General features: G+C 40.4%; 1 protein-coding gene across 1 annotated transcript; it reads left to right on the top strand.

The window, feature by feature from the left end:
* Nucleotides 1–591: 591 nt before the first annotated feature.
* Nucleotides 592–11269, top strand: LOC133615096 (zona pellucida sperm-binding protein 3-like). The gene is made up of 10 exons (XM_072915758.1): nucleotides 592–1002; nucleotides 1073–1188; nucleotides 1250–1353; nucleotides 6316–6490; nucleotides 8123–8240; nucleotides 8315–8395; nucleotides 8454–8607; nucleotides 8672–8827; nucleotides 10899–11009; nucleotides 11065–11269. Exons 1-10 carry the CDS (start codon nucleotides 637–639, stop codon nucleotides 11247–11249), a joined length of 1566 nt encoding a protein of 521 aa, XP_072771859.1. The 5' UTR covers nucleotides 592–636; the 3' UTR covers nucleotides 11250–11269.
* The last annotated feature ends 500 nt before the right edge of the window (nucleotides 11270–11769 follow it).

Raw genomic sequence — 11769 nt, forward strand, 5'->3', positions numbered from 1 at the left:
GTAAAACTAAGATTAAAAATATATATATATTATTTTTTTATTAATTTATTTTTTTATTATTTTCCAAAAATAACACAAGCCAAAACATATAACAAACAGAGGAAAAACAAAACACACAAGACAAAGCAAAAAAACAAACAAAACAACCCCCCCCCCACTCCCACACACATTCACACATCCATTGAGAGATGCCGACATGAATTACAGAAAATCCAAAATGAAAAGAAATTAAAATAATAATTATTAAAAAAATATTTTAAAAATTGATAATAATAATGATAAATATATATATATATTTCAAAATTATATGTTAGCTCGATAAAAGCATTGTTACCTGTTTAATCAGACACATTTTCAATCTGATCTAATAGCCGATAGCTGAGTTAAATATATACAATTGCTAGCTAGTGACTGAAATATATTTTATTTGTCAAACAGTCCAAGAAGAAGAAGAAGAAAATGTGTTTGAAGTGTCCATCAAGTGAAGGAAGTGTGTGTGTGATTAGTGTGTAATTGGCCTCAGGTGAGCAGGGTGTGGCCTCAGGTGAGCAGGGTGTGGCCTGATTGTCTGCAGCATAAAAAGGTGGCCAGCAGACTGAAGGCCAAGCTGTCTGTGGTGTGCTGAGACAGTCAGTTATGGCGTCTGTACCTGTCCACGTGACTCTGCTCCTTTTGCTGCTATCGTCTTCGTCTCTGTCTCTTCGTTTGGACCATTTCTCCAAGCAGAGTCCTGCAGGGCGTCACCAGGCGGCCTCCAAACACGACCACGAACAGCTTCCCGTGGACCAGCGGCGGCCTCTCAACACGGTCAGTGTGACCTGCCACCCGGACTCCCTGGAGATCCTGATCCGAGCCGACCTGTTCGGCGTGGGGGCGCCCGTCGATAGCTTTGAGCTGCGTCTCGGGGTGGATCACGATCAAGACTTCTGTAGGGCCACACCATCCGCTGAGGACCAGTACAGGATTCTTGTCAGGTTGCTGGACTGTGGCACCAAATACTGGGTAACAAAAAAATCATTTTTTAAAGTTTCCAACATGATCCAAACTGGTGCTGACTTTATCTTGTCCACAGATGAACGAGGAGTCTCTGGTCTACACCAACCTGCTCATCTACACTCCTGCACCTTCACCTGATGGTCTGATCCGAATGGACGAGGCCGTCATTCCGATCGAGTGTCACTACAAAAGGTGTATTTTTGGGTCTTTTTCACATGATGATGTGGTTCTAATGTGTTCTGGTTCTCCACAGGCTATACAGTCTATCCAGTTCTTCCCTTTCTCCCACATGGGTCCCCTTCAGGTCCACGCAAGCTTCAGTAGAAGCTCTGGAATTTAACCTCAGAATTATGTCAAGTAGGTTCATCATTGCACTATTTACACCCTGTTATGATATATTTCCCATTACATATTTAAGTTCACTATGTAAAGTGGGCCTTAAAACTAAATTAATTTAAAAGTCCCATCATGTAGTGTTTGTGTTGCATAGCTACTGGTTTTCCACTGCCTGTCTGTTTGCATGACATGCCTAATACTTTAATAACCTCTAAAGGCTTTAGTGGACAGCACCTTTTAGCTCTTATTTCCAAAATTGTGTACACTACTGATTTGGGGTCTTATGGCCACTTATGTGGACACTTATACTGCCATCTGGTGTCAGAAGAGTATAACATACAATGGAATTTGGAAAAAGTGTAAAAATACAATTTTGAAGTACACGTTTGTGTACTTATGGACTAAGTACATCATATGAAAAGGTGAATTTTAGTTTTTATTCTAATTAGGGTCCAATAATCCGAAATAAAAAAGCATGTAAACAGCTTGGGCCTTAAGAGGTTAAAGCAGGGGCGTCAACAAATTTTTTAGACCGGGGGGCCACATGGAGAAACATCTACTCCAAAGTGGTGAAATCACGGCACGATAAATTAAAAATAAAGGCAACTTCAGATTGTTTAAAAAAAAAAAAAAAAAATGGAACAAAACCATTCTGAAAGTGGATAAATCATAATGTTGTTTTTTTTTACTTTCATGTTGTGGCTAGTTTATAGTTTCTGAATAGATCATGTAATCAGTCAATTTATTGGTCAACTTTCAATCAAGATAAAAAAAATATCAATCAAATTACAGGAGGTTATTTCTGTCACTTTCCTCGACTAAAAATAAAATGGAACACATTCTGAAAGTGGATGAATCATAATGTTTTTTGTTTTTTACACTTTCATGTTGTGGCTAGTTTATAGTTTCTGAATAGATCATGTAATCAGTCAATTTATTGGTTTTAACTTTCAATCAAGATTTAAAAAAAATAATCAAATTACAGGAGGTTATTTCTGTCACTTTCCTCGACTAAAAATAAAATGGAACACATTCTGAAAGTGGATGAATCATAATGTTTTTTGTTTTTTACACTTTCATGTTGTGGCTAGTTTATAGTTTCTGAATAGATCATGTAATCAGTCAATTTATTGGTTTTAACTTTCAATCAAGATTTAAAAAAAAAAAATCAAATTACAGGAGGTTATTTCTGTTACTTTCCTCGACTAAAAATAAAATGGAACACATTCTGAAAGTGGATGAATCATAATGTTTTTTGTTTTTTACACTTTCATGTTGTGGCTAGTTTATAGTTTCTGAATAGATCATGTAATCAGTCAATTTATTGGTTTTAACTTTCAATCAAGATTTAAAAAAAATAATCAAATTACAGGAGGTTATTTCTGTCACTTTCCTCGACTAAAAATAAAATGGAACACATTCTGAAAGTGGATAAATCATAATGTTTTTTTTTTACTTTCATGTTGTGGCTAGTTTATAGTTTCTGAATAGATCATGTAATCAGTCAATTTATTGGTCAACTTTCAATCAAGATAAAAAAAAATATCAATCAAATTACAGGATGTTATTTCTGTCATTTTCCTTGACTAGTGCACTAACATGTAGTTTATTTTTCTACATATGTAGCGTCATCTACAAATTGCTATTGATAATCTAGTGGACACATCTAGAACAGCATTTTCTTTCATTCAAAAATTTCAGCTCATTTTTATACTTGGCAAACTCATCCCGCGGGCTGGATAAAACCTGATTTAAAGTTTCCATATTTCATGCAACTATGAGATGTAAACAATGTGTGCCTTTTTTGTACTGTAATGTCAAAACTGGGCAGTTCATAACACTGACTAAAAGTCCCATAATGCACCGCGGTTCATAGTTACAGGCTTTCCACTGCTTTTCTATGGGCAGGACTAGAAGTGTTGAAAGGAAAAAAATAAATAAAAAAGTTAAAGTACCAATAGTTGTCACACTAGGTGTGGTGAGATTATCCTCTGCATTTGACCCCTCACCCTTTGGGAGGGTAGCGGTAGCCACACCCGGGAATCATTTTTGGTGATTTAACCCCCAATTCCAACGCTTGATGCTGAGTGCCGAGCAGGGAGGTAATGGGTCCCATTTTTTTTATAGTCTTTGGTATGGCTCGACCTACCGACACTCTAACCACAAGGCCACTGAGCAGGTATTGCCAACTCTTCAGAAAGGGAAAAATGGGATTGAGACTTATTAGTAGATTGCACAGTACATATTCCGTGCAATTGACCACTAGATGGTAACACCCCAATAAGTTTCAACTTGTTTAAGTCGGGGTTCATGGTAATCATGGATGACTGTCCTTGTAGACTTTTTATTGTCATTCAAATTTGAACTTTACAGCACAGATAAGAACGAAATTTCATTACATAAGCAAGATATCTCACTTGCATAATTGTTTGCAATGGCTCAGGCATGTGATTTTTTTCCGTCTAAAGTCGGAATTCCGTCTTTAATCTCGTGGGGGAAAAAATAATTATCTTCAGTTTTTTTTTTCCGACCCTAAATCAAGATTTGAGACGTAGTTTATATTACGCCGTAGTTGATTGGTCACAAGGGACATATCGACCAATCAGGACATCTGTTATTAATGATGACGTTAATAACTTCATCATTCATATTCATAATGGTTATTACCGCCATTTTCCATATGTAAACTATGTCGGTTCTCGAGAGGACGCTTTACGAGTAAAAGAAATTGATAAACATGTCAAAAATAAGTTTCGATTGGACTGGATGGAAAGGGAAATCACTGATACTGTTGGGAAGAAGGAAGTTACGACTTCGTTCGGTGATTTTTATTCGGAAAATCGATCGTCCCGGAAAGGTTTTGTGCATGTGGTGTCGTCAGGGCCGGCCCGTGGCATAGGCCGTATAGGCAAATGCTAAGGGCGCCGTCCATCAGGGGGCGCCACGCCAGTGCCACAAATGTTGGAGAAAAAAAAAAAAAAAGTTGGTACTATTATTTCTAAATACAAAAAATAATCCCACGTTAATTAAAATGCAAAGTAAAGCCTATATAATAGAAATATTATTTGTTACAACATTACGCCCCCTCCCTTCCCGTATCATGACTCTTTTTGGACGTCACCACATCAAAAAATCAACACAAGCTGTCAAAACTGTCAGGTGCCCAGGGAAGAAAAAAGAGAAAAGAGAAACGAGAAAAAGACAAGAGGTAGCAGGTAGGTAACGTTAGCCTACATGAAATTATTTCTGTTACAGAATGTGATAGTAGCTGGCTTTTTAGCATTAAGCTAATGTTACATGATTCGGCAATTGCTAATCAATAAATAGCTAGTTCTGTTTTAACGTCGGGTTAATATTGTGGAGGGGGCTAAATTGTTATGGAAAATAATAATGTAACGTTAGGTAATTACAGTACTCCCACCTTACATTCCTCAGGGACATTTGTATTAGATCTTTTAAGCAGGTGTTTTTTGTTTACATTGTTATTGCCTTCTGGTTAGCTAATGTTTGCCCTGCAGGTAATAGTCACTTTTCCACCCCTTTATATATTAGGTATAGTTGTAAGCCTAGTTATTAAAGTGCACATCATTAATGTAAATTAAGCAATATGTATGTAAAAAATATTGTATTTCATATATTCATTTTTTATTTTTTGCATTCATTTATTCATATTTTTTTTAATCTTAACTATTCTGATTGTTAATTTGCTTTCTTTAAGTAAAAAAAAAAAAGGTCAAAGACAAAGCTATTCGGTTTCTTGTGAGTATATACACTTCACTGCCGATGTGGGGGGGCGCCACTTAAAATCTTGCCTAGGGCGCCAGATTGGTTAGGGCCGGGCCTGGGTGTCATGATAATATTGATTACGGATCACGAGGTTTCAAGGCTTTGGAAGTACATGCGAAACGTATGAAACAACTTGAAGCAAGGAAAACGAACTTTTCACTTGCTGGTACTTTTGGATGTCAACCGAAAGTGAGCAAACCTTACGGACTTCATCCTTTGTTTACATCGAGAGGAAAGATCCACCCAAACAACCCACTTCAGTTGCAGACAGGGTTGTTAATAATGAGGTAAGCTAAAAAATATTTGCTTGCGAAATACGCATGTTTGTTTTAAATATTAACCAATTATTGCTTTGCAAAATATAAATGTTTTTTTCTAAAAATAAAAATCCACGTGAAAATATATTAAATTCAAAGAGTCTCATTATTGATTCCAGTTAACAATTTATTTGAAATAAATTTGCATATAATACTATTTTGTGTGAAGTAATGTGGTAATACTGTAGATAATAACACTGATCAATGTGACACCTGTGGATGTGAAATGAACACAAGATGTAAATATTAGTGACTAAATACTGTTGGTACTGAACCATATACAGTGATTCATTAGGATAATTGGGTTATGTATGTTCTATTAATGATGTTTTCATGTCTTTTAAACACTAAAATATTTTCTTCAAATGGTGCTGTCTTTGTTAATTTTAGCATGTTAAATTGGTGAAAAACCAGGAGCTTTGGGGGGTTGTTGCTCCTGGACCTGGCCTTCGTCCCCCAGACCCCCGGAAATGTTTTCAGTCTTTTTCATTGTGGTCAAATCACATGCCTGAATGGCTGTTCTGGGAGAAACGTTTAACTGATTCTTGGCTGGTTTTCTTTAAAGTAAATTCAATTAGAATATAAATCAAATTTGCTCAAAAGACTGGAGGGTGTGACACTGATCTACTGACTGGCTCATTAACATGAACCATGGGAATGGAATGTTGCAGTGAATTTTAGCGTCACTTGGCGGTAAATAAATATTATATAGTGTTGCTTTTGAAACTAAGGCGAAAACAGCGCCAGCTTTGCATCTCGGCTTGTGGGTGTTGATGATTGAAGAGCCTCCAATAAAACCGGGGGAAAAAAGTTGGAAACACTGCTCATAGGCCTTTTTGGCGAACAGCTGAGTCATTAAATGTTTACATTCACGTTGCAGACGACTGGCTGTCTGAGAGGAGCTCAAACGTCTACTTCCTGGGCGAGTCCATGTTCATGGAGGCCTCTGTGCGAGTGGGGCACCACATGGGGCTCCGTGTGTTCCTGAGCAGCTGCGTGGCCACGCTGCAGCCCGACATCCACTCCGTGCCCCGCTATGTCTTCATCGAACACGGGTGAGCGTCTCTTATGGCCACTTTATTAGGTACACCTGAGCCCATCTACAATAGTGTCAGCATGAGGAAATGCAATGCTTTGCTAACTGAATCTAGAGGAAATGCCAACTTTTAACTTGAGAGTGGCCGTGCCAGCAACCTGAGGGTTCCTGGTTCGATCCCCACCTTCTACCAACCAAGACATGTTTGTTGGGTCCTTGAGCAAGACACTTAAAGTTAAAGTACCACTGATAGTCACACACAAGGTGTGGTGAAATTATTCTCTGCATTTCACCCATCCCCTTGTTCCACCCCCTGTGAGGGGGAGTAGTGAGCAGCAGCGGTTGCCGTGCTCGGGAATACTTTTAGTGATTTAGATAAGTTTTTATTGTCATTGAACAAGTACAACTTTGTTTTCAGCACAAACCCATTCAAGATTAGACCGTGTACAGGGTTACAGAACAGGAACACTGATGGGTCGCCATAAGGCGCCCTGTAAAAGGTAAAATGCTGGGGTAGATAAGTAAAAAAAATACAATCTAGACTGGACTCCTAAGGGGGCCTAGTCTGGAGTAGGGAAAAACCTCCATGCAATGCACAAACAAGTTACCGTATTTTTCGGAGTATAAGTCGCACCTGCCGAAAATGCATAATAAAGAAGGAAAAAAAACATATATAAATCGTTCTGGAGCCCGTCCAAACTATGAAAAAACTGCGACTTATAGTCCGATAAATACGGTACATTTAATCACGACAAACTCTCCAGAGGGGCAGGGAGTTGGGGCCCTGGAAGGCGACCGCTGCTATGAAGCACTGCCATCCGACCATCACCCTGAGGGGAAACAAGCAGTGGGGGAGGGGGGGTGCCCAATTATCTCGGGTGTGATGATGTAATGTTTTTTTATAGCCTGAGGCCGATCTGTCTACTCCAGGTGTCGTTTAGGAGGGAGCGAGGTCAAAGGCTTTAATCATTGAGGTGTCCTCGGGTGTTTTTCAGAACAGCCTGGTCCTGTTTTCACAGCGTCAAGGCCATGCGAGGGAGTCAAAATCAAGCAATCAATGTTTGTTTATATAGCCTTAAATCACAAGTGTCTCAAAGGGCTGCACAAGCCACGACATCCTCGATACAGAGCCCACATAAGGGCAAGGAAAAACTCACCCCAGTGGGACGTCGATGTGAATGACTGAGAAACCTAGCTGGAGGGGGCGTGGCCTCCAGCTCCGCCTGAATTTCGGGAGATTTTCGGGAGAAAATTTGTCCCGGGAGGGTTTCGGGAGTCTCCCGGAAAATCCGGGAGGGTTGGCAAGTATGGATTAGGATGTTTGTTTTCCGCGAGCAGACGAAACAATGACTTGTCCGTTCTATTCGTCCATTTAACCCCCAATTCCAACCCTTTATGCTGAGTGCCAAGCAGGGAGGTAATGGGTCCCATTTTCAAAGTCTTTGGTATGACTCTGCCGGGGTTTGAACTCACGACCACACCCTTGCTCCTGATGGGTGGTGGTTAGGGCCTTGCATGGCAGCTCCCGCCATCAGTGGGTGAATGTGGAAAAAATGTCAAAGAGCTTTAAGTACCTTGAAGGTAGAAAAGCGCTATAAAAGTTTAACCTATTTACCATTTAAATGGAATGCTGACTCCTACTTCTGAATAGGTGCCTGCTGGATTCCAAGCTTCCGGGTTCCAAGTCTCATTTCGTAGTCCGCACACAAGACGACAAGCTCCAGTTGGTCATTGACGCTTTCAAGTTCCACAACGTGGACCAAGGAGAGGTTAGTGTCTCCCGCTCTCCAAAGTGAACTTGTGTTGCGGTTCTTGGTGTAAGATGACCGCTTCCTGCCTGCAGCTTTACATCACATGCCACCTGAACGCGGTGCCAGTCACTGATGCGGAGGTGCCCAACAAAGCCTGCACGTTCGTCAACGGGAGGAAAGTATGCTTAGGTTTGCATGGATAAAAAGGTGTGTGAACAGATTTTCTTTTCCAGGTGGAGGTCAGCTGACGGCAACGACTACTTATGTGGGTATTGTCAAAGCGACGTCGGACAAACTCTCAATAAGCCCGCCAAGTTCGGTCCTCGGGGTTTCAGCAAGGTGGACTCTCCTGAACCGCAGTGGAGGAGCAGAGTTCGTGCTAACGGTATTGTCACGGCTCCCGCAATGCAACTGGTGCACCTTTTTTCTGTAACTCTAATCCATTCCAGTTTGGGAAGAGGAGGCGCGAGTGGGTCCGATGTTGGTGCTGCCGGCCAAGCAGAAGAGTTGGATGGTTCCTGAGGAAGAGCAGTCTCCAATCCTCCAGAAGTTTGGCGGACCTCAGTATGGCAGCCAGTGGAAGAGCGGCCTCAGCTACAGACAGGGTAATTTATTTCAACCCAAAGTAAATCAGTCTTTTACTACTGGTGTGCTGTGGGAGATTACCTAATTTCACCTATTTGGGTTAAAAAAAAAAAAATTGCAAACAATTATAGTCGGTGCTGTCTAGAGCTCAGCAGAGTAACCGTGTAATACTCTTACATATCAGTGGGTGGTAGCTAATTGCTTTGTAGATGTCGGGAACACATCGTGTGAGACGATAGTTTGTCGTGATCACTATTTAAGCAGATAAAAGGCATCTAATGCTTAAACCACAAACAAAAGGTGAGTGCCCCTAAGAAAAGGCATTGAAGCTTAGAGAAGGCTACGCAGAACAAAACTAAAACCGAACTGGCAACAAAGTAACCAAACAGAATGCTGGACGACAGCAAAGACTTACTGTAGAGCAAAGACTGCGTCCACAAAGTACATCCGAACATGACAATCAATGTCCCCACAAAGGATAGAAACAACTTAAATAGTCTTGATTGCTAAAACAAAGCAGGGAATAGCATTTAAAGGGGAACATTATCACAATTTCAGAAGGATTAAAACCATTAAAAATCAGTTCCCAGTGGCTTATTTTTCGAAGTTTTTTTCAAAATTTTACCCATCACGCAATATCCCTAAAAAAAGCTTCAAAGTGCCTGATTTTAACCATTGTTACATACACCCGTCCATTTTCCTGTGAAGCCAACACAAACAAACATGGCGGAAAGAACAGCAAGCTATAGCGACATTAGCCTCGGATTCAGACTCGGATTTCAGCGGCTTAAGCGATTCAACAGATTACACATGTATTGAAACGGATGGTTGTAGTGTGGAGGCAGGTAGCGAAAACGAAATTGAAGAAGAAACTGAAGCTATTGAGCCATATCGGTTTGAACCGTATGTAAGCGAAACCGACACGCCAGCCAGCAACACGGGAGAAAGCGAGGACGAATTCGGCGATCGCCTTCTAACCAACGATTGGTATGTGTTTGTTTGGCATTAAAGGAAACTAACAACTATGAACTAGGTTTACAGCATATGAAATACATTTGGCAACAACATGCACTTTGAGAGTGCAGACAGCCCAATTGTCATCAATATATTCTGTAGACATACCCTCATCCGCTCTCTTTTCCTGAAAGCTGATCTGTCCAGTTTTGGAGTTGATGTCAGCAGGCCAGGGAAGCTCGGGTCGATAGGGGGTTTAGCTCGCTCGGCTGCAGGAACAAACTGCCGCCGTTGCTTGCCGTGCTAGCGAGGTCCTTTGTCCCTGAATTGCTCACACACTCCGGCAGATTCAATGGGGGTCTGGCGGCAGATTTCTTTGACTTTATCGTTGGAAATGCATCTGCTTTGAGTGTCGCAGGATATCCACACATTCTTGCCATCTCTGTCGTAGCATAGCTTTCGTCGGTAAAGTGTGCGGAACAAACGTCCAATTTCTTGCCACTTTTGCATCTTTGGGCCACTGGTGCAACTTGAATCCGTCCCTGTTCGTGTTACACCCTCCGACGAGGCATGATGTCTCCAAGGTACGGAAAATAACAGAGCTGATTTGACTCTGTTTGTAATGGGTTTGAGAAAATGGCGGATTGCTTCTCGATGTGACGTCATCGCTCTGAGAGCGAATATTAGAGAGGCGTTTAATTCGCCAAAATTTCACCCATTTAGAGTTCGGAAATCGGTTAAAAAAAATATATGGTCTTTTTTCTGCAACATCAAGGTATATATTGACACTTACATAGGTCTGGTGATAATGTTCCCCTTTAAGGAAACTGCTACAGGAAAAGCACCAATAAGAGCGCAAGACAAGAACTAAAACACTCCACGCAGGAAAACCGCAAAAAACTCAATAAGTCACGGGTAGTGACGGTAGACTTTGAGACAAGAGCTATACTGATGCATACTTGGTTAGGTTTTAAAGTCATATCCAACAATTGCAAGTACATTTTACTGTCAACTGAGTTTAATTTTTTAATGATTTCTGCTGGAGTCCGGATTTTATCAACACAAAAAATGTGCCTTGGCTCAAAGGTTGAAAAACATTGAAGTAAGTTCTTTGCTTAAGTGTGCTTCCATGTTTAGACCTGGAGAAGGGGCTACTTCCCGGTCTGCTCACATCAAACCAGGATGAAGAGCTGACTTCTGACAATGAAGATGACATCCCTCTTGAGGAATTCTCAAACTACCTAGAAGGTAAACCAGTATTTTCTTCACTTCATGACGAGTGATAACATGATTCTGATCATAGATGATAAGGAAGATGAAGGTGGACCTTCTGAACACACCGTGATCTTTCCGGAGGGCGGACAGGAAGACAACTCCACACTGGACGTAGACCTGTGGCCTGTCGCTCAGTCGGAGACAGATGTGACCCTCTTGTCCAATTCAACTGACTCCCAAATGGACCAGTCTGTAAATGACCCAAAGAGATAATAAAAACTAATCCAATCCAACCTGATCTCCTTTTAGATGCAACATGACTAATGGATAAAGCATTTTAATCAACAAATTCATTATTCAGGGTATAAACTGTCTTAAATCCAATAATTTGAATTTAAGGCCTTTAAAAGGTCTTAATTTGATTTATTTAAAACGTGCATAAATTTCAGTCTCTTTGAATTTTTTTTTTGATGAGGCTAAAACGTAACTACAAAATGGAACTAAAGTTGAGTTGCTGCAATTAATGGAACAAAAAAAGATGGGAAGTCTGGAATTTGACTACAAAATGAGCTTTTTTGATTTAAACTTTTATTAGTAGACTGCACAGTACATATTCCGTACAATTGACCACTAAATGATAACACCCGAATAAGTTTTTCAAGTTTAAGTCGGGGTCCGTTAATCAATTCATGGTGTACTAGTTTCCACAATTTATGCATGTCCCAAACGTAGTTAAAATCGCAGTGGAATTTCCTACTTTTGTGAATGCAACTTGTGCGCTTTAAAAATGTAG

Source organism: Nerophis lumbriciformis, linkage group LG22 (assembly GCF_033978685.3).
Source record: "Nerophis lumbriciformis linkage group LG22, RoL_Nlum_v2.1, whole genome shotgun sequence".
Taxonomy (NCBI): Eukaryota; Metazoa; Chordata; class Actinopteri; order Syngnathiformes; family Syngnathidae; genus Nerophis; species Nerophis lumbriciformis.